This window comes from Pagrus major, chromosome 19 (assembly GCF_040436345.1).
Source record: "Pagrus major chromosome 19, Pma_NU_1.0".
In the NCBI taxonomy this organism is placed as follows: Eukaryota; Metazoa; Chordata; class Actinopteri; order Spariformes; family Sparidae; genus Pagrus; species Pagrus major.
Window position 1 is genome coordinate 19,389,317 of NC_133233.1, and position 23,257 is coordinate 19,412,573.

General features: G+C 40.2%; 2 protein-coding genes across 2 annotated transcripts; both read left to right on the forward strand.

Moving 5' to 3' along the window:
- Nucleotides 1–1,301: 1,301 nt before the first annotated feature.
- Nucleotides 1,302–4,204, forward strand: LOC141014140 (transmembrane protein 236-like). Its single transcript, XM_073487806.1, has 4 exons — nucleotides 1,302–1,573; nucleotides 1,766–1,838; nucleotides 2,510–2,633; nucleotides 3,413–4,204. The coding sequence occupies exons 1-4, from the start codon at nucleotides 1,302–1,304 to the stop codon at nucleotides 4,108–4,110; spliced, it is 1,167 nt and encodes a 388-aa protein (XP_073343907.1). The 3' UTR covers nucleotides 4,111–4,204.
- A 2,930-nt stretch (nucleotides 4,205–7,134) lies between these two features.
- On the forward strand, nucleotides 7,135–21,709 carry mrc1a (mannose receptor, C type 1a). The gene is made up of 30 exons (XM_073488421.1): nucleotides 7,135–7,204; nucleotides 7,280–7,681; nucleotides 8,645–8,818; nucleotides 9,282–9,437; nucleotides 9,517–9,630; nucleotides 10,175–10,315; nucleotides 10,399–10,581; nucleotides 11,002–11,159; nucleotides 11,245–11,361; nucleotides 11,445–11,560; nucleotides 11,714–11,862; nucleotides 12,737–12,936; nucleotides 13,024–13,139; nucleotides 14,484–14,562; nucleotides 14,652–14,796; nucleotides 14,925–14,963; nucleotides 15,442–15,605; nucleotides 15,760–15,824; nucleotides 15,944–16,044; nucleotides 16,170–16,309; nucleotides 16,494–16,602; nucleotides 17,269–17,441; nucleotides 18,616–18,721; nucleotides 18,817–19,049; nucleotides 19,162–19,327; nucleotides 19,414–19,566; nucleotides 19,655–19,771; nucleotides 20,351–20,509; nucleotides 20,587–20,619; nucleotides 20,728–21,709. Exons 1-30 carry the CDS (start codon nucleotides 7,135–7,137, stop codon nucleotides 20,958–20,960), a joined length of 4,311 nt encoding a protein of 1,436 aa, XP_073344522.1. The 3' UTR covers nucleotides 20,961–21,709.
- Nucleotides 21,710–23,257: the final 1,548 nt, after the last annotated feature.

Genomic DNA, 23,257 nt, shown 5'->3' on the forward strand with positions numbered 1-23,257 from the left:
AGTATCAATCAGTGATGGGCACAAATACTTCAGAAAGTATCATGTTACGAATTGCAAATATACTTTCTTATCAAATGTATCAAAATAAAATACAAAATACTAGTATGGGGTAATGCATTTAATTAAAATACACTAATTTGTCATTTAAAAAAATACAAAATGACATTTAAAATTACTTGAATGAAGTCATTATTTTATGTTGCGTTTGTGTTTTGTGTAGTTTATCATTCAGGTACCTTGGTGTTTACTTTATCTGTTCTTTTAACTCCTGATGTAGCCTTCTCTGATTTTTCATCAAATGTAGATCATGTCAGTGGTTCAAACATATCGTTAACGATTAACCGATAATTAATCGCTAAGGCAGCCGATTATCAACTAAGAAAACTGCTGGAAAAAAAATGTACCTTGGGACTTTGGACTGGGTAATTGTGATCAATTGATTAATGGTGAAAATAATGAGCAGAATAATCCATAATGAAAATAATGATTTGTTGCAGTCCATTACAAAATACTGTCGTTGAAATGAGCTCCATCTCAACTTGCAGTCTCAGTTCTTGACTTGCAGTTCTCGTACAATGTTCATTGCTATGCACCAGGATACGTCAAAACCTACTTGGCAAGCTGACCCATCACACACTAAGTCAAGTAAGGATAATTTAAAGTGTTTTTAGACCACAGATTGTGTCTAGTATTTGTTGCATCATTGTGCAGCCTCAGACATCTTGCAGTTATCGCATTTTGCCACTAGATGGCGATATATAAATATGAGAAGAGCCACAAGTGCCTTTCGGTTTTCAGTGGGATCGTGTGTCTTCAGTTCACAGCCACTTGGATGTTGCTTTTACTGTGGGTGTTAATCAGATCCACTAATGTTTGCTGGTTTTGGAGAATGTTGAGGTAGAAAACAGGGTATAACAGATACAAAGCTTGAGAAGACAGGATTTTAGCTTCCACAGCATTGATTGAAGCACTGTTTTCAAGACTAAATTATCCCACTGAGATGACTGCAGTTCACATATATTCTTCAGGGTGCACAGTTAGACACACTTTGTTTGTATCGTTTGTATAAAGAGAGTAAAGGGCCGGTCACATCACCGTCACACCAAGTTACACAATGCCTAGTGCAGTGTAAGCAGTTGGGCGAGCAGAGAGCCAGAGCTGTGCTGTGTGGAAAATGCTAGTGGAGGCAGACAATGCACTGGTCCGAGGCCTGACCAGCCCTCAGAGGGACAGGGGTCGCCTCACTGCGACAACAGCCCCCGTCTCCCTCCCTTCTTTTTCTTTTTTTGAGCTACCACAGCATGGGCTCGGGGAGGACGCTGAAGTTTGCCCTGTGCGAGGTGCTGCAGTTTGCAGGCCTGTGCGTGCCGCTTTTCATCGTCATGCAGAGGTTCGCCATCATCGTAGCAAAGGTCAAAGCCTCGGGGCAGCCCTCTGGCGACGGCAGCACGGCCTACTGGTTGATCGTGGCCTCTTCCATCGCCTATGTCACCTCTACCGCCCTGCTGGTCTGGGTGCCCCTGAAGTACATGGTCTTCATGAAGAAGAAGTTCCTCATTGGGAGGAAGAAGTGGTGAGTTTCTTTAGCTGGGAGCCCAGTGCAGCTCTGACCTCAGACCTGACCAGCTGGGTTGAGTATGAACAGGCCTGGAGCTGGTTTGGACTGCACTTGGCTTGTGAATACCATGAGTTAGCAAGTCCTGCAACTGCCTTTGTCTTCCTTCCTTACTTTTTTTGTCTTTCCCTTCCTTTGTGTTTGTATCAGGAGGCCTGTGGCCCTCGTATATGTGATCCTGTCCACACTACCCTGCTTTGCCTTTCTCATCGCCAGCTCTGAGGTACAACACGCTGTGGATTGTTTGCCATTTGTGTTATCACACCATTTTATCTGCACTCTGATCCCGAACTATGACCTTTGTTGTTGCCAGAGTCAGTCTGTAATTGTAGATACTTTGTCGTTATTTGTGTTTATCATCCAAAAAACTTGCTTGAAACTTAAAATACTTGCTACAACAACACCAAAATGATTTCACTAAGTAGAATAAAGGTGATGATTTGTGAGGAATCTTTTAGTTCCCATGGGAGGAATATCAAGCCGTAAGGATAAGGAGCTACTGATAAGCAGCTTGGTTCCTCTTCCTGTCCGAGCTGCCCTTGTCAAATCATCTGTCCATGAGGCACATTTTCACTTCCTCGCTGGCTGCAGCCCAGGTCCTATTTGCTGTTTTGTGTGGCCCTTTCTAGAGCACCAGGCTGACCTTTTGGCCCTTGCTTATCTGGTGTCTTTTACATGAGAGCCATAAATTCTGCTAAGATGACCATCTTGTCTGCTTTGTTCTGTGTCCTGTCAGCATGAAGTCCTGACTCAGGCAAATGTCAGAGCTGCAAGTGATTTGGCCCACAAACCCAGTGCTAGAGGAAATTTAGACATAAGTGCTTGGTGCAAAGTGGAACTGATGGGTTGTGTATCTTCTGGTCAAAACTAATGATCTTCTGGCTGTTTGTCCAGGTTCAGATAAATAACAACATGAAAAATGACACGTTCACGGAGCTCCCCGTATCACTAGTCCTCTTCTCTCTCATCTGTATTGACGTTGTGGAGAGGATACGCCACTGTAGACTGACCGGCCAGGGTGAGCGCAGCTCTCTGAACACATCACACAAATCACTCACTATGGATCCTGAACTTTCCTCTGCCAACTTCTATAGTGATCCCAGCCCGGCTTTACATTGCAGGAGCTCGGAGGGAACAAACACAGCGAACAGTTCTTTATATCGTTTATCCAGAACAATTTAGAGAACCAGTATGTACATCTTCCTCTGCTCTGTGACTCCTGTTGAAAACTATTGGTGCAACTGAGGAAATGAGCAGGACATTTCTCAGCCACTTCTTGTAACATCATGGAGAATTGACAAAACTTAAGCAATGTTTTTTTTTCTAAAGTGAAGCAATGAGGTGGTTTAATGCTGTTTATGTGGTAATCCTTGGAAAAACTCAATCTTTTTGAGAATTTGTATAAAGTCAGCTTTCTCTAATGGTTGCATTTTTATGATCACAAGATCTTTACCAAGTCTTTTCTTGTAACTTTGGCCAAACATACTTAAAATAAAATCATGCTGAACGCTATAATTGTTGTAATTTTAGCTTAAAGGATTCCGTCATTATCTACTCACACTCACGCAGACGGAAAGTCAGGTGAAGTTTTGTAGTTCACAAAACATTTCTGGAGCTTCGCAGCAAAACAGTGTTGCAGCATTCTGCTAAACAACTGAAGTAGATGGGGTTTTAAAGGTGCAATATGTAAGATTTTTAGTTTAAAACATTCAAAAAGTAGAACAGAATGTGAAGAAACATATATATATAACGTTTGTTAAACAGGATTTATAACAATCTTTCCTTTTCTCTCCCCAGCCAATGAATTGGAAAGAGATGCTGAAATCCCCTCCACTGTCCTCACACATGTGGAACAGGTAACACCAGTAACTCCCATCACTCCAGCTGTGCCGGGGCCAGCTGCGCCCGGGCAAGCAGCGCCAACTCCAACACAACCAGGAGCAAACCAGCTCAATGACAGGAACCAGAACGGAGCAGGGGCTCGACCGGAGACCAACGGGACGGTCCCTGGGATACCGGCTAATCCTGGGAGACCGTTTAGTATCTCTGGATTAAGCTCACGATCAGCGAGCACCACAGCGTACCGCATACCTCCGTACGCCTACACAGGTCCGCTGAGGTTCCTGTGTGCCAGCGACGCCCGAGCGGATGTGTTTGTGGACAGCTTTATGTTCTGGATGGACACAGTGGAGATGGTGAGGGTGGCAGGACACCCCCTGGTGTACTACTCAGGCTGGGTGTTCCCCATCTATATCTTCAGCTACCTGTCTTGCCTGCGTGTGGTGGTCATGCCCCACAGCCCCCTGCTTTCCTCATTAGGAGTGGCCGTGCAGGACTTACCCTTCTTCTTCGTGCGCGTAGGCCTCATTGCCTTCTTCGGCTTTGTCACACCGCTCCTCTATCTGATGAAGAACCTGTTGGTCTGCCTGGCCTTCGTCTATTTCAACTTCATGACCAAGCTGAGGGTCTTCAACACAGAGAGGATGTTCTTTTGAGACCAACGCTTCAAGCAAAGACAGTGAAACATCACAACATCTTGTAGTAATAGGCACAATCAGGAAGTGTAGGATGCTAGGATTCAGGATGTGGTTGCACCAGCTCTTCGCAAAGTTAGTTAGCATATAACTTAAGATTTTACAAAGTAGATAATCACTAAATTAAAACAGGTTGGACAACACAATAGTTTTACATAAATATTTACACTCAGTGCAAAGAGTATGACTGTTATTTGGGTTAACAACTGAACTAGCTAACTGGCATTACTAACGTTAGCTTGCTAACGCTAATATTTCACGACACGTGATAAAAGGCTGTTTAAAAATCATGTCAACAGGGAAGATTTTAAAAAACCAAATAACATAAATATGGTTATTGTTAGAGTTTAAAACTGGTTACTTACACTGAGAAACTTCAAAGGGTGTACACCTAACTGTTAGGCACTGTTAGCTAACTGAACTCGCTCACTGGCATAACTAACGTAAGCTTGCTAATGCTGCGGCCGCAACATTTAGGTTACCATGATCTGAAATGTCCTACTTATTCCAAACTGCATGAATAATACTATTTTATTTATCGTTTGGCGCCATAAAAAAATCATTTTTAGAAGTCATACCACAGCTTGTGGTGCTTCCGTGACTTCCTGTTTTACAAAGTTGATTATTATTCACTGGACAGGGCCACAAATTTTCCTAGCTAACAATACCACCTACCACAAACTAAGGCATTTCTTGAGTTCCAATGGTCCAACACGGTTTAGTAAATCACTAACTAGCTAAAACATTCAAAGAACTCCAAGCATAAACTTAGTAAATAGGCTAAAGCTGGTACAACCAAACCAAAGTATGAATTTGCATATGTAACACAGAAGATTTATTTTTATTAAAATGCATTATGGTACTCTTCACAGGCCAAAAGGGAGCTCTTAGGCAATGTTTTCCCATGCAGGACATTATGTGTCAAATAACTGTTGTGTTGTAAATTATATACCTTAATGTACAAATAAACTTTTTTACCCCTCAATACCCCTCCCCCTCACCAAGCATGGCACTTTGGGAATGTACCTGTAATGTCACTTGAGATTTTTTGGAAGACTTTTTTTTCTACCATCATAAAGTGCAGTGAATATGTAAAAGCATAAATCCATGTTGTTTATATTAGGCTTTTCTTTGCTAAGTTATATTCACAGAACAGAAACAAAGTGTGAGTTTGTATCACTGATACATATATTTTGGTAAGATTAATAAAGAAAATCAGTCAAATATATGTTTTAAGTTTCACCAGTGTGATTCATCGTGTATGCACAATGTACTCACATGAACTCAAAGTACATACGGTATATGTTTTTGACCTCTGTTCAAACCTTTTACACTGGAATTCATCCTCTTTCTTCCCAGTCGCTCCCCCAGAGAACAGGTTTCCTGTCATTATTCTGCAAAACACTCTCATCACGTCCCTTCCCGCAATCCTACATGGCACCGACAGAAAGAAGACACCGTGTCATTACACAAGTACAATTTGATGCAATTCAGCACAACAGCACTGCAAAAAAAAAAAGACACACTGTTAGGGAGATTAACATGTTCAGAACAAGATAAAATGGCACAAACAAAACAATGCAATCAATTACAATCACAATATGAAAAAAAAAAAAAAATTCCTTTATATGTTCATGATATTACGTTCATTTTCCACCTCATGACAATTCCCTTGTACTAACCCTTTTTTGTTACATTCAACATAAATACAATCACTTTGCTAATGTGGTTAAATGTAGCCCATTGTCACAATTATGTGTCTTCCTAACCCACCAGGGCCCACCTATTCTGTACATGCTATACCTCACCTACAGGTGACTTTCACTATCATCAAAGTAATATTTTAAACTGATGTTGTTATTTCACTTAAGTATGACTTTTGAGTACTTTTTACAACACTGGTCAGACTTGTGACCAGAGTTATGTGCAGAATTTGAAAACTTCTGACTCCTAGTGGCAATATGAAAACTGACCAACTAACCAGTGCAACTGCAACCTCGTTACTTTCATTCCCAGAGACCTGATAAGTCTTCAAAGACTGCAGACGACATATTTCTAATGACACTATACTGCACAATTTGCAGTAATAGATACTTCATTTTATGTTTTATTAAGCATTGTCCATACAATGATCCTTTATTTCACAGGTCAACTTGTCTTGTCACCTCGTTTGTCTGTCCAGCATTGCCGGGCATCCCTGCAGCATGAGACCAAAGTGGTCAGATCTCCACTTGCTTCCTCCAATGGGAAGCAGGATTTCCTCCTGTCCTCTCTTTCTACTGACTTGTATCATCACTGCACTCCTCACCCGAAGCCTCGCGGACCTCCTGGGGACTACTATCCCACGAAAAACCCTACATCAGCAAACCTCATTTAATCCTCATTTACTCTGGCACAGAAGCCTGCACATCCCTGATCATTCTCTTAAATCTTGTGACACCTGATACTACTCAAAGGAAGTGTTGCTGAGTGACATGTGTTCTCTGGGTTCATTAGCTAGGCACAGATTTAGCACTGAAGAGCTATTTATAAAAGATCCAAAATCTCACATGAACTTAATAGATTAAAGCCTGCTTGGATAAATTAATTCCAAAAATTCATCACCCTTTTCTCTTTTACCTTTGATTTATTCAAAATAGATTTATTGTTCCACCCCGACACGATGAGGCTCCTTGAAGCTATCGTCGGTGACTTTCAGTTTCTTGCTTTAAAGTGACATGAGACGGCTCGCTCTCCACTTCCTGTCTTCCTTTCCTCTGCCCAAAAATCTGTGGAAGCTCATGGAAATTGCTGTTGTTTGAACAACCTTTGCTGCCCATGTGACAGGATATCCGTCAGTGTCATTAAGGGTTGAATGCAGCATGTCTCTGTGTCACTTTTGCTCCACGTCACACACCTTCACATACACCAGACCTCTTCTCTCATGACAGGAAAACTCTTCTACAACCTCGTCCACCGCTGAGTGCACACTACACACTAAGGATAATGATACCCTGTCTAAACTTTGCTGTGGTCCTCTGTCTCCTGCAAGTCCTCTGCATTACCGCTGACATAGGTAAGTTTTGCATCTTCTCAAAGTGATCAGTTTCATTTGAAATCGTCATGTTGAAGCTTTTCTGTTCTCCTCCAGACAGCGGCTCCTTCCTCATCTACAATGAGAACCACAACAAGTGCATGAAGGTGGAGTCTGCCACCTCCATCACGGTGGCCATTTGCGATCCTCACGCCAAAGAGCAGCAGTTTCGTTGGGCCTCCGAATCGCGCATCCTCAGCCTCAAGCTGAAGCTCTGCCTGGCGGCTACAGAAATTAAAGACTGGGTGAAGGTGGTCCTCTTTGAATGTGATGAGAGTAGTATCCTCCAACACTGGCAGTGCAAGAATGAGACCCTGTTTGGCCTCAAAGACCAGGACCTGCACTTAAACTGGGGCAACCGCAATGAGAGGAACATAATGATCTACAAAGGCTCAGGGCTCTGGAGTCGCTGGAGGATATATGGCACCCAGGGTGACCTTTGTTCAAAGGGGTTTCAAGGTAGGAACAATTTACTAAAAGGGCAGGTTGTGGTCCTTTAATCCTGTGTCCTGGAAATTACATTTCACACCTTTATAATTTCCCGTAATTACATTTTGCTGAACAATCACTGAGAGACAATGTTTATTGGTGTGCATGGTCACTCCAGAGTCCAGCATTTGTATCCAGACCTGTCTGTTGTGAGGTTTAACAAAATCACTTTGGTTAAGATCAGGCTAAGATTGTGATTTCAGTTAAATCTTACTGCTGACATTTTCTGTATTAACACAGAACACGATCTTAACCTTAACCGAAATACTAGTGCCTAGTCTGTTTTGATGGAAAACAAATGAAAAACATTGTCAAAGAACATTTTACTGATAGGCGCTAAGGTACATTCCATTACTGTAAATGATGTACTTATTGAGCTTAGTTGCGTAAAATCCTGCCTTCATACTCTTCTGAGTCTGGATATAGTTTATTTAGCAGAAGATACAGTATGTTAAAATGAAGTAAAGTCATAAGAAGTGCAGTATTTACAGATCAAAAAGCCTTCAAGCACATTATAATATCTTTAGACTCCTGAAAGTTTAATGTCCAGAATGCCTCAACCTGCAAAAACCTTCTCAGGGCAGCAACAGATCTTAAGAAATCTGTTCGCTGACTGTTGGACTTGAACCCATCTGTGACTCAATCAAACTAGTCTTGTCTGTAAATTAGGGCAATCTAAGACCCACTTTGGAGAGTCTGTGTCAAGAGCAAGCTTCAAGTTTTTATTTTACGTTACACATATATTTGTGTACTTTTGTTTTTTGGCACTTTCTAAATGGTATACAACTGTGTACACAATGCTAGCCCTCCTGGATGAACTGGAGCAGTGAGCAAGGCTTTGCTGCCCAACTTCTGTGGAGACTTCTACTTGTTTTTTTTTGTTCCTATACCAATTTTTGAGTACCTTTACATTCCTGTTCTGTGTCTCCTCAGAGATTTTCACAATAGGGGGCAATGGCTTCGGAGCCCCTTGTCAGTTCCCATTTAGGTTTACAGAGAAGTGGTACGCTGAATGCACAAAGGAAGGTCGCTCCGACGGTTTGCTGTGGTGTGCAACCGAGCGAGATTACGATAAAGACAGAAAGTGGGGCTTTTGTCCCAACAAAGGTGAGTACGAGAGGCATATTTCAACCATTTCACATTGATATGAACTTATACAGAAATATAACAATCCGACTGTGGAGAATTACCTTTTTAAGTGCTGTCATTGAAGAGGTCAGCACTAACAGGTCTGGTTTCTGACCCTTCTCCTCTCCTGCAGCAGAACAGTACCACTTCCTCTCATGAGATGTCAACACAGCACTGTTCTTGTTTTCCTCTTCATACAGGCCTGTCTTTGCCCTGACACTGCTCTAAAACTGGGGCAGGAAAGGGACATAAAAAGAAAGCAGGCTCACTTTTACTCGTTTTTCATGTAACAAAACACCTGACATTCTTAATATATGAATATACTTATACTTTTGTCTTTAAAATTCATTCGGCTCAACAGGTATTATACTACTTTTACTTTATAAAGTAAATTATACCCCTAAGTTTTATATTTTTAACTACTTTGTGTCTCATATTGCAGCAACCTCAGGCTGGGACACCGACCCGGTCACAGGGGTTGAGTATCAGAGGAACGCACAGTCGGTGTTGACGTGGCATCAGGCCAGGAAGAGCTGCCAGCAGCAAGGAGGAGACCTCCTCAGCATTGTAGAGCTACACGAACAGTCATACATCTCAGGTACAAATTCAGACTTGTAGCAGTTATCCATGTAACAGTACTGAACACTGATAGCGTTATAATGTATGTGCTGACACAGGGTTGACGAATGCTTTGGGAACGTCTCTGTGGATTGGACTCAACAGCTTGGATTTTGAGAAAGGATGGCAGTGGAGCAACGGCAACCCTTTCAGATATTTAAACTGGGCTCCAGGTTAGTGAAGACATGGAATACAATCTGCGTACAAATAACATGACTTTAAACTTACAAATCATATTCAGTCCGATTTTGTGTGCAGGTGATGCTCTACATTCCACATCATTGAAACAAAAATAAACACGTGGTTAATGTTGTGAAATGGATGCAGTTAAGTCAGGTTTAGGCAACAAAAATGCTTGGCTGGGTTCAGGAAAAGATCATGGCTTGGGTTAAAATAAGTATAATTGGTTCGGCTACATATGTAATGTGTAAGCTAAAGTATGAGTTCAACCAAAAATGAAATTTTTGCCATTATCTACTCACCCTGAAGTTGATGGAAAGTCCAGTAAAGTTTTGTAGTCTGCAAAACGTTTCTAGAGCTTCTAGAGCTGGTATTTGGACGCATCTGTTTCCAAAACCTAATGACTGAACTGAATCACGTGCACACAACTTGAAAGTCTGAAATCATGTTATTTGTACCCAAATTGAAGCAACTGGGCTCAGATGGATTATCAATAAATTTCCACATTAAAAACAATTAATATATTGTTTCCAAAAGGTCATCCCTCATCAGAACCTGGGCTTACCTGTGCAACCCTTAACGCTGGAAAAGCCTCAAAATGGGAGAGCAACTCTTGCGACAAGAAACTTGGTTACATTTGTCGCAAAGGAAACTCTACCAGTCTGCCCACAATACCAAGTAAATACATCCCAAACAATCAGAATCTGGTTTATATGTCAGAGTGGGTCTTTATTCTCACCTCGTCTGGTCTCTATCCACAGGCAAAGACCAGCCCAGCTTCTGCCCCAGTCACTGGGTTCCATATGCTGGTAACTGTTACTACCTGGAGAGGAATAAAAAGATGTGGAGGGACGCTTTGGCTGCGTGTCACAAAGAGGGTGGAGATCTGGCCAGCATACAAAACATAGAAGAGCAGAGCTTCATTATATCTCAGTCTGGATACTGTAAGTGTGCAATAAGTCTTTTTTTCCCCAGCATTTTTTTTGGCTTTAACACAATTATCTATACTAAAAGTAATGATTTTGTCACTTTCGATTTACAGTGTAAAGGATCGATACCACTCTGTTACACATGTAGCCATGGCAAGCAACTAATTAGCTTAGCTTAGCTTAGCATAAAGACTGGAAACAGGGAAGAGGTGAATTTTATTACTTCTGGAAGAAGTCAGGCTAGCTGTTTCCCAGTCTTTATGCTAAGCTAAGTCAATCAACTGCTGGCTGTAGCTCCATTTTCACCGTACAGTAATGAGAGTGGTATCAATCATCATATCAAACTCTTAGCTAGAAAACAAATGAGGTGCAAAATGTCTAAGAAACTGTCCTCTGACCACATCTAACATCCACATGTGTATTTTAAACCCTCAGTACCGACCGATGTTCTCTGGATTGGCTTGAACGATCAGAAGAACCAGATGCTGTTTGAATGGTCTGATCGCTCCCACGTGACCTTCACGCAGTGGCAGACTGGTGAGCCGTCTCATGTCACCAACCTCCAGGAAGACTGCGTCCTCATCAGAGGAAAGGTAACACCAATCACTGTCCAAATGCAAAAGAGACACAGAAAAAGGTTTCTGATGATAATACAAGTGATGCTGTTCTTCGATACAGGACGGGAGCTGGGCTGACCACATGTGTGAGAAGCCGTATGGATACATCTGTAAAAAGAAGGCCTCCACTAAACCAGGTGAAGGCGCCCAAGAGGAAGCCAACCCGGGCTGCAAGCTAGTGAGTGTAATTTAAACATTGAGTTCAATTAAACAACAAAGCCTTTTGTCTTTTTGTCTCACAGTGCTTTTGATTATTTTAAGGGCTCCATCAGGTTTGGATCTTACTGTTACAACATTGGATCAGAGAAAAAAACTTTTGATGATGCAAAGCAGGCATGTGGAGAGGCTGGAGGTAACCTGGTGGACGTGGTTGATAGGTAAAATATTGTCATATTTTCACTCTGTTTTCAAAGTATTTCAATCTTTTTGATTAGCTTAAGTTTTAAAACAAGAGTTGAAGTTTAGGTTTTAATTGTTAAATTATTTTTTTGATCTCTCAACCTTTTCTGTTTTTATTTGCTTTAATGCAGATATGAGAATGCCCTCTTGGTCAGCATGGTGGGTTTGAGACCAGAGAAGTATTTCTGGACAGGTTTATCCAACACAGCCGACAAAAGCACGTTCAGGTGGACCACCAGAAGACAAGTCACGTTCACTAATTTCAATGTGGGAATGCCAGGTAAAACACTCTTTTCTTCAGCTGTGCTTTCTGTGCTTCTAACCATTTTCATATCGTCTGATGTCGGTCCTCCATTTTAGTCAAGACTGAAACAACCATTAGATGGATTGTCATGAACTTAAATTCATGTTTAGAATGAATTGTAACAACTTTGATGATTCCTTCAAGGTAATTTATGAGGAATTATCGGTTTGTAAACACAACACTGAAATCTGGAGTGGTTGATAGAATTCCTCTTGATTTGTCCTTTGTTTTTTCCTGAATATTTGAAACAGTTTTAATACTCATGTCAGTGGTACACTGGTACAAGCCTCACTTTCTTGCTCGCTCTTATCTCCGACAGTGAGTTGAGGCACACACACACCCACCCACACACACATACACCAGGGTTTCTGCCAGTGTATTGCAAGACCGGCGTCCGAGCGGGCCTCAGGATTGTGGAATTTTTACCTCCACCAAGGGGGTTATGTTTTCATCCTTGTCCATTAGCTGATTGGTCAATTGGTTTGTGACCAGGATTACACAAATACCACTAAATGGATTTCTGTGAAACTTGTATGGAATTGGATGAAAGTGTTTTTGAGTACCTTGAAAAGTGCTATATAAAAATAAATAATAATAATATAATATTATTATTATTATTATTATTAATTTCTCAGAGAATAATGCATGGATCTTGACGAAAAAAAATCAGCCGTTTTTAGGCGGCTCGTTTCTGTGTATTTATAGTATATTTTATAAACTAAATCATGTTACACAAGTCGCACAACTCCTGTTACAAATAACTCAGTGGAGGTTGCGTGCGTAGCGTCAGCAAGTGTGCAGTTGAGATTTATTTATCATCCCCATTTCCTTTGCTGTGTTTTAAAAAAAGACAGGCACCAAGGATGCGTTGCCATGACAACTGGGGTTTTTGCGGGATTATGGGATGTTGTCAGCTGCAGCACCAAGGAGAAGTACATCTGTAAGAAACCAGCAGAGGGTATACATGTGACAACGGTTCCACCCACCACCCCGGCCCTGAGCTGTGAGGCCGGGTGGACTCCTGCTGGCAGAAGAAGTGTCTGCTTCAAAGTATGAGGACAAACTGAACTACTTTTTTAGTTGTATAAGTGCATAAAACTCATACTGACACATTTTTCCATTTCTCTCATTAAAAAGCTTTACAAAAAAACAAAGAATCGCAAGAAGACTTGGCAGGATGCACAGGACTTCTGCAAGGCCATCGGTGGGGATCTGATGAGCATACACAGTAGACAGGACCTGGAGAACGCTCCGTATGTTAGCTTAACAGTTTGTATACAGTGCATATAAAGAAATCACCCCCTTGGATGTTTTCTCCTTCTTTGCTTTTATAAATGGAATCAAATTGAATATAATTTTACTTTTTAACAAAACATTTACAAAAAAACTCTTTAATGTTAAAGTGAAAACAGATTTCTACAAAGTAATGTCAGTTTATTAAAAATATATAATGTAAAATAATTGATTGCTTAGGTATTCACCCCCTTCAAGTCAGTATCTAGTAGATGCACCTTTGGCCGCAATCACAGTGAGTCTGTGTGGATAGGTCTCAATCAGGCTTGCACATCTGGACACTGCAAGTTTACTCCATTCATCTTTGCAAAACTGCTCAAGCTCTGTCAGGTTGCACGGGGATCAGGGGTGAACAGCCCTTTGCAAGTCCAGCCACAAATTCTCTATTGGATTGAGGTCTGGGCTTTGACTTGGTCACTCCAGAACATTCACCTTGTTGTCTTTAAACCATTTCTGTGTCGCTTTCGCTGTATGCTTCGGGTCATTGTCTTGCTGGAAAACAAATCTTCTCCCAAGTCGTAGTTTTCTTGCAGACTGAATCAGGTTGTCCTCCAGGATTTCCCTATATTTAACTGCATTAATTTTACTCTCTATATTCACAAGCCTTCTGGGACCTGCTGCTGAGATGCATCCCCACAGCATGATGCTGCCACCTCCTTGCCTCATGGTGGGGATGGTGTGTTTGTGGTGATGAGCAGTTTTTGGTATCTGCCAAACATAGTGTCTAGTCTCTGGGGGATGTTCAGTGACTTGGGAGAGTTTTTGTATCCACCCCGACTTATACTTTTCAATAACCTTTTCACGGAGTTACTTGGAGTGTTCTTTTGTCTTCATGGTGTAATTGTAACCAGGAATACTGATTAACCAGTGACTGGACCTTCAGACACAGGTGTCTTTATACTACAATCACTTGAAACACATTCACTGCACTCAGGTAATCTCCATTTCACTCATTGTGAGACTACAAGCACCAATTGGTCCTCTGTTGAATTAGGTCATTCACTTTAAAAGGGGTGAATACAACATGCAATCACTTATTTTACACTATATATTGTTAATTGACATTACTTTGTAGAAATCGGTTTTCACTTTGACATTTAAGTTCTTTTTGTTTAGTTTTTTTTAGGGTTTTTTGTGTGAAAAAAGCCAAATTATATTGACCATGATTCCATTTATAAAAACAATAAAAGGGGAAAACATCCAAGGGGGGTGAATATTTTTTATAGGCACTGTATGTCAAATATTGTATTATGCTACTTAGCCATTCAAGTAATCAGTACTGTTTTTTTTCTGTCCTCATAAAGGTTTCATTCCTCTGACGCAGCCTGGATCGGCTTCAGCCTGGGTACCAATCAAGGATTTGTCTGGAGTGATGGCTCGGCTGTAAGCAGCAGTTTATTGTTCTCACACTTCACTCACTGTCATTCTCAACCATGGCCTAATTTTGTGTATTTCCAACAACTGTGAGCTAGTCAGACTATGAGAACTGGGGCTACGGTGAACCAAACAACCACAATGACGTTGAGCACTGTGCAGAAGTCCATTTATACTACGGACGACACTGGAATGATGCGCACTGTGAGTCCACCAATGACTGGATCTGCCAGATACGCAAAGGTAACACTGACCAGCCTCATCACGGACCTCTAGTTTACATAAAGACATTTGTCCACAGTAGTTGTGATGTGAAATTAGAGCTTTGCCCTGCTGTTGAGACTCTTCCTTCATGGTTCTTGTACTTTCAGGTGTGACTCCAAAACCTGAGCCTGTCCACGTTGAACCAGGTAAGTTTCAGCAGTGGCTCTTCCCAAAAACAGCCCCCGTCATTCCTTTGCTCAATTTCCTTGATTAATTGATTTACTTAATTCTTTCTGTTTCACCAATTATTTTTTTAGTGATACCCAGTTAAAATAAAATAAAAATAACATAAACAGTTTTGCTGCCACAAACACTGCTGCTAAAGGTTACGGTGTTTGCTAAAATTACCTAGTTTTGTTCGTTGACACACTAAGCAAATAATGGTCTAGTAATGGTTACAAACAGTGGTCTCACCTCGCTGTAATGCCACCATCCCCTCCTCCTCCAGATAAAAAAGTAATCTTATACACATGTAATCTGAATGTAAAATGATTCGTACTGTAGAAATGTTGATATGATACATATGAAACAATTCTAATACATCATCGCTTTGCAGAAACGTACAGTGCCAAGATTTAATTCTGGCAACTGGCCTGCCTGATAACAGTTTTGTTCCTTTTACAGTTTACAACAAAACAGAAGATGGCTGGATTATATACAATAACACACATTATTTCATCAACAATGACAACCTAGATATGGAAAGTGCACGAGCCTACTGCAAAAAGAACTTTGCTGACCTTGCAGTCATCACAGCGAATGATGAGAGGAAGTTCCTTTGGAGACAGGCAAGAAATTCAGAATTTTCTTTTTTATTATCATGTTGTATGTTTTCAAAAATCTAATCTGTTGTGGTGGCAAAAGTACTTTAAACCTTATGTGTACCAGTTGGGTTTGATTTAACTTTAATGTGATGTGTCTCGTAACATTACGTTCCAACAGATACAAAGAGGCTCAGAGGGGCAGTACTTCATTGGCATGACAGTGGATTTGGATAAATCATTTCGGTAAATCACACTACATTGTTTAGGGCACAATAACTGGTATGTTGGCTGTTCTCTATTAGCTGAGTCTAGTGTGAAATACAGATGCTGTACAGATTTTTTTTTGTTCTTTCTATTTTCAGCTGGGTGGATGGCACCCCTGTAATTTACACTGCATGGGATAAAAATGAGCCCAACTTTGCTAATAATGATGAAAACTGTGTGTCTATATACAAGAGCATGGGTGAGTCAAACCATACCGTGTTGGTTTCATATACTGTAAATGAGCTAATCGAACCTAACCCAACCTAATAATCAATTTAATATTAATGTTTATTCATTTTTTCTCTTTGAATTCTGCACATAAAGGGTACTGGAATGACATCAACTGTGGCATGGAGCTACCTTCTATTTGCCAAAGGAGCAGCAATTTTATCAATTCAACAATGGCCCCAACAACTGTTTCTGCAGGAGGATGTGACCCAGGGTGGATATCTTTTCAAGGAAAGGTAATGATTGCTATAGCACACTTTAATCAAGACAAAGGTTTACTTATACTTGACTTGTTTTACCTTCTCAAATGTACTAAAAACTGTTCTGCTCAGATATGTGTCCCTATTTTTTCACACCGATTGCCTACTGTCCCTCTGTTGTTAATCTAAAACACTGTGCACATTCCTCTTGTTTTCACAGTGCTATAACATTTTTGTGGGGGATGACAGTAAGAAATGGCAGGAGGCCAGGACGTACTGCCAAAGCCAAAGAGGAAATCTAGTTTCTGTCGTCAGTCAGAGAGAACAAGGTGAGCATTTGCGCAATGTGTTGCTTATATTTCCTTTATGGTTTTCTGCAAAGGTTAATTTCATTCTACAATGATTAAGTAGGGAAATATCTCAAGATTTTGATTCTGAATCAAAAATCTATCAAAATTAGCTTTCAATATCAACTATCTATATTCAAGGCCTTTTGAATAGATCCTTTATTGATTTTTTTTTTTGGAAAGAGGGTTTACTCATGGGGGAAATACTGAACTGATAACATTGCCAGAGATCCTTTATTGATCTGCCTGGGAAGATGGTTTACTCTGGACAGATTTGAAAAACCCAACAGTGTGAAAAAATGTTTTTTTTCTTCTGCTGTTTATAGTTGAATCACTTAAAGGTGGTATTTTTTGTTGAACTCTTGGAACTTTATATTTGGTGAATATAATTTGTAGTTTCCTAATTTTCCTAATTTAAAAATGGAATGACAGTTGTAAGGGCATAAAACCAATGGTCTGTTGATCTGTACAAACCCAGTTGGGTGTCTCACAATAGCATACTGTACCTGTACTGTACTGTAAATTGTATTAGATCCTAATCTTTAACTCTAAAGTCAAATCCAATCATAGATTTGGAGAATCATGGCACTCCTAGTAAATAAAACACAATTTCAGTGAGTTATAGATCGATTGTCTCTTCCTTTTAAGCTTTCCTAACAACACAGATGCTGAAATACAATGAGGATTTGTGGATCGGCATGAATGACGTCAACTGGGAGATGCACTTTGTGTGGACGGACGGCAAAGGCATGTCGTACACAAACTGGGCCAAAGGGCATCCAAGAACTGTGCCAGACGGACGTTATTCATATATGGATGAGGTTATTTCAAATTCTATATCCAAATCTGTCTCTATCTCCTAGTTTAACTTGACAATGTGATGGTCATGTGCTTGCAGATTAGTTGCAAAAATAAGTGAAATAAGCATTAATTACACCTAAAAACAAAAAACTACGAGACAACCTGCCAGCTCTACCAAAGAACCTTGAATATGCTAAACGCAGACATCTAAAATTACAATACTGGCTGAGCATAATAAACAATAAACATACATGTATGTACAAAAGGTGCATACAGTGAGCTGTACGTTGGCATACAGGTCAGTTATTGAAGTGGCTTTTTGCTGCTAATAGTCTGCAGAACAAGTCAAGTTAACATTCCCCATAGGCACAACCCAGTCATAAGTGTAAGTGCAATACTTTAGATACTTGTGCTTTAGTTGAGTATTTCTATTTACTGCTACTTATTATACTTGTAGTCCACTACATTTCAGAGTTAATTATTGTACGTTTTACTACACTACATGCATTTGACATCTTTACAGTAATGGTAATTACTGTAAAGATTAGGTTTTCATGAAAAATAAAATATTGTGCATTACTAAACATTAAACCAGTAACCAGTAAAATTGGGCCCTATGTGTACAATGTTTTGGTGTGTAAATGATTCATGCTTACCAAAAGTTTTGCAATTGCCCTTTGGGGCAACTCTTACTGTCAAAGTAATGTCTACTAAAATTGCTTGTTTTTGCTACTGACAGGCTGAGGTTGTTTTTCAAGACTTCGCCTTGAATGAGATGTGTGTTTCTGGTAACAAAAAGGATCTTATTATTTTTTTAAAAGTACTATCTCCATAGGATTGTTTCTGTAATGTTGTCAGACACGTAGAATAGCAACCTCAGCTTGTGAGTGGCAAGAACAAGCACTTTTAGTGGATGTAACTTTGATGGTTGTAGTTGCCCCAAATGCATTGCAGCCATATGGCGGCTGCGAGCTGAGGTGATCTATTGGACCGATTCTGAAACTTTAGGGGAGTATGAATCATTTACACACCAAAACATGTAAATGTAAGATCCACGTTTAAAAATACCAGAATTCAATAACATTTTTGATAAGTAAAAAAGATCAATCTGCATATTGTCATTGAAACTTATGGAGATTTTTTCTCAAAATCATACAACCAATGGTAATTAATTTACCTTTTTCTGCCTGATAGGAATACGACTGCGTGATTATGGTGGGCGGCGTCTCCAAAACAACAGGATCCTGGAAGGTGGAAGACTGTCACGCAAAACATGGCTTCATCTGTAAAAGAAATGTTGGTGAGTAAAATATTAACAAGGCCACATTATCAGAAGTTAGACTGACAGACTGACATTATCAGCAGAATGACTTTTGTTGTTTCTTGTTTACAAAGACTCTCGGATTGTAGTCCCACCTACAACCGTGTTACCGAAGGCTTTCTACAAACTTGGCAATGACTCCTACAAACTGGTGGCCCAGAAGATGAGGTGGGATGAGGCGAGGAGGCAGTGCCAAGCAGACGATGCAGATCTGGCCAGTATCCTCAATCCTGTAAGCCAGGCCTACCTCATCTTGCAGATTTCCAAGCACAACGAGCCTGTGTGGATTGGACTCAACAGCAATGTGGTAAAGGCCCACCTGATATTGTATACCAACAATTTAAACAGAGTTTCAAATTGAGACAATGACCTTATAAACTTCCACTAACAAAAGTAATGATTTTTTTTTTTTTTCACAGACTGGTGGGCGGTACAAGTGGGTTGATAACTGGTTGCTGTCTTATACCAAATGGGGCACAGATGAGCCTAAACACAACTATGGCTGTGTGTACATGGATGTGGATGGAAAATGGAAGACTGCACCATGTAGCGAGACCCATTATTCCCTTTGCAAGAGGTCACCAGGTCAGAAATTCCCTCTATTAGTTCTCTTGCACTATATACTGCACACTAAGGATGGTTAACATTGCAACCTGCCGTCTCTTTTTCAGACATAGCTCCCACTGAGCCTCCACAACTCCCTGGAAACTGCCCAGAAACAAAGAGGCAGAGAACCTGGATACCTTTCAGAGGCCATTGTTACTCCTTCCTCAATTCAGTGGTGAACAACTGGGCCCATGCCTCAGTTGAATGCCTGAAAATGGGTATGTTAATAGGTATTTATTTTACTAATAAATCATAATTTGTATGTTTGTAAAATCTTGACATTGTGCTGTTGTGTATGTGTTCCAGGTTCTTCTCTTGTAAGTATTGAGGACCCTCAAGAGAGTCTGTTCATAACACAGAATCTGGAGCGTCTACACGACAGTGCCAAGTCCTTCTGGATCGGCCTCTACAAGACTCATGAAGGTGACAGTGGCTCAGTCTCTTGCAATTCCTTTTCCAACACATAAAGAAGTCCAACTACACTAAAGTAAAGCATACTAAATGTAAACAGTGGCAACAAGATGGTGATGATATTATGGCTGGCATCTTCAAATTTAAAGTTTGACATCAGGTAAACACTGACCATCAACTGTGTGTGAGCACCAAGCATCAATAATATAAACACAGAGTCCACTGTCCACTGTACTATATAATACTGAGGACTGACTAGCTCTGCCTTCATATTCACAAACAATGCTCCTTTTTTGGTGCCATGCCATTGTTCCAATGGCCCGATATTCCGAAACCCCAATGTCCGAAAAATGTCCCATTGCATCAAAAGCCCATTTGTCTGACAGCCAATTATTGTGAAAACAACCACCCATTGCTCTGAAGGCCTGTTGTTCCGAGAAAACACATTCTGGTATTGACAACTTGTGTACATACTAGTTCTGTGACTCAAATATAAAGACAACAAGAGGAAAGGACAATGACTTAAGCTAAAGTTTACTGTGTCTGAGTACACTGCATTGGTCATTACTGTAAAGATCTTCCTTGTTTCAGGTGAGTGGATGTGGATCGATAGCAATGTTGTTGACTTCACCAACTGGAAAACAGGGATATCAAAATCAGATTCATGTGTGGACATCAACTCTGAAACTGGAAAGTGGAGTACAAGCAGCTGCAGCAGATATAGGTCTTACATCTGCAAAACAGCCAAAGGTAAGTTTAAGTTCAGCTATAATATTGTTTAAATTGACCAATCAGTGTCACATTGAGTATTTATTCTCTTTTTTCAGTTATTACACCAACGGAAAAGCCACCAGCTGTTGGTAAGTTGTTTTATCTAAGATATATATTGACAGTTATATATATATAATATGATGTTCTAAATTCTAGTTATACCACTGTTAATACTTCTGTATCTATTGCCTCCATAGCCCACATCGTTAAAGAACCTTCTCACGGGTCGGCTGGCATCACCGTGGCTGTAGTACTAGTTGTAATCGCCTTAGTTGGACTTGGTGCCTTCCTCCTCTTTCGTAAACGGATACCCAACCCTGTATTGGGAGAAAGCACCTTTGACAACAAGTTATACTTCACCAATCCACTCCGAGCCCATGTGGACACCAAAGGTCTGGTGGCCAACATAGAGCAGAATGAACAAGCTTAGATAGACATGAGATCAGTTGTAATTAGCACAATGGAAATGATATGATCAGAGATTTTTATTTTGGTTTCTTTCTTTATTTTGGATCACTGTACTGGGAGCTGAATCACAACCAAAGCCTGTAGAGTTTTTCCAAATAAAAAAGGAGGGGAAAGATTATTGTATAATAATTATTAATTAATTATATAATAAATCATACAGTACAAGCATTGGCACTAAGCAAATCATGGACAAGATAATAAGTGATCTATAACAAAATTTACATGACGACGTGATTTATGTAATGTGTACAGATGTCTACAGATTATGTTTTACTTTTACCAACCAACATAACTGAGAACATTTGTAGACCAAACACCAGTTGAAAATCAAGAAAGGTGAAGACGTTTTATTAATGCAATTAGCCAGATTTTTCTCCGTTGGATCGCTTGTAATCAGTAGGGGCTCCATGTGCTTTTCATCAGCCTATTTCTGGCTTAAAACATTGTAAATAGACGCAAAATAAAATAAATGAAATGAACAAACCTGAAATGTCTCCTTTTTTGCACATAAAACAGTGTTTTACCTTGATTTGTAGAGACATGTATATAAAGTTGACTAAATAGTGACTGAACAGTTTTTTAAGAGAATAAAGAAAGGGGGTTTGATGACAATCGAACCGAAGCTTATTGCTAACATCAACATGCGAACCTGCTCACAAAGACAAAGCTAAGATACCGATGTTTTGCAGGTTATGTTTACCATGTTCACTATCTTAGTTTACTGTGCCAGCATGCTGACATAAGCTTATTTGCACTTAGCACAAATTTACAATGTGAATGTCAACACTGTATCTGGTCAAAGATAAACAGTTGGGATAAAGTGGATAAAGCCTAATTAACCCTGATGTTTGTCCCAAATCTTATGACAGTCATTTCAAATGCTTTTGAGGTATTTCACACTGAACCAAAAGTGTAAGGCTCATGTTGGCGCTAGAGGAAGAGTCAGGAAATCATGAAAGTCACGAACCATGAATGAAAATTTGTTGCTTCCCATTGGAAAAATGTTTGCATATTTCCCTGGATAAGTGAGAACTTAGACCTGCTGGTGGTACTGGATGAAAAGTCAGCAGATCAACAGATCATGGCAATCTGTCCAATAATTGTCGAGAAATTTAACTGAAATCCAAAAACTTCCTCCTCGTGGTTGTGCTAGATGAAAAGTCAGGGGAACAACAAAGTCAGTAGGCCTCGTCTTCTGGGGACCAGGAATCTCTTTACCAAATTTCTCTGCAATCTGTCCAGTAGTTGTCAAGACCTTTCCCTAAAAAAACAAAAAATGAGGTCAACTTCATGGTGGTGCTGGATTAAAAGTCAGACGAGCACCAAAGGCTTTCATCCTCTGGGAACCATGAACCGTGATATCTGTACCAAATTACACAGCAATTTGTCCAATAGTTGTCGAGACATTTCACTAAAAACCAAAAACATCAACCTCATGGTGGAGCTAGATGAAAAGTCAGGGGATCACTATGGCCTTTCATCTTCTGGGAACCATGAACCATGATATTTGTACCAAAAATCACAGCAATCTGTCCAGTAGTTGTTGAGATATGTCAGTGACATTGCTATCCCCAGAGTAAAGCAGCTAACATGGCTCAACTTAAATAAAGGCACTATTTCAAACTAAACAGTCTCCTAATTGAACAATTTTGGAGCAAAACAGCCCTATTCTTTGATTTATCAAAGATATAATATTGTCATAACAGGAGTGATTACGGGATACTCTGATGAGTTTGTCATTGCTGCCTGTCAGGCTCCAAAGTAAGAGTGAGATGGGGATGCTTGCTTCCTGCATCCCTCTGCCAACATTACTTGGAAATAGTTGTTGTTTGGCCAACCTTAACTACCCATGTGACAGTATATTCATCAGAGTGAACAAGGGAGGAGGGCAGCATGTCCCTGTGGCATTTTTGCATCATTTCACATACCGTAGCACACACAAAACCCTTTCTCTAATGACTTGGCAACCATCCTACAGCTTTATTCACTTTTGATCACAAACTGTTTATTCAAACACGAATAATGTGTCTTTGTATTTTGTAGGTCCTTCAAATTACTGCTGATATGATGTAGGTACACAGCAGATTTGCTTGGAATAACAGGCTGCTATTTAGATTTTTTTTGTACATATAGGAAAGATAATTACATCTGATTCCAACTTGGCACAGGAGGAAACTATCACATCTGTTATTTTGTCAAGTGATTTTACGTACAATCATGAATGATTAATGCAGACTTTCAAAATATTAGTCTGTCAGG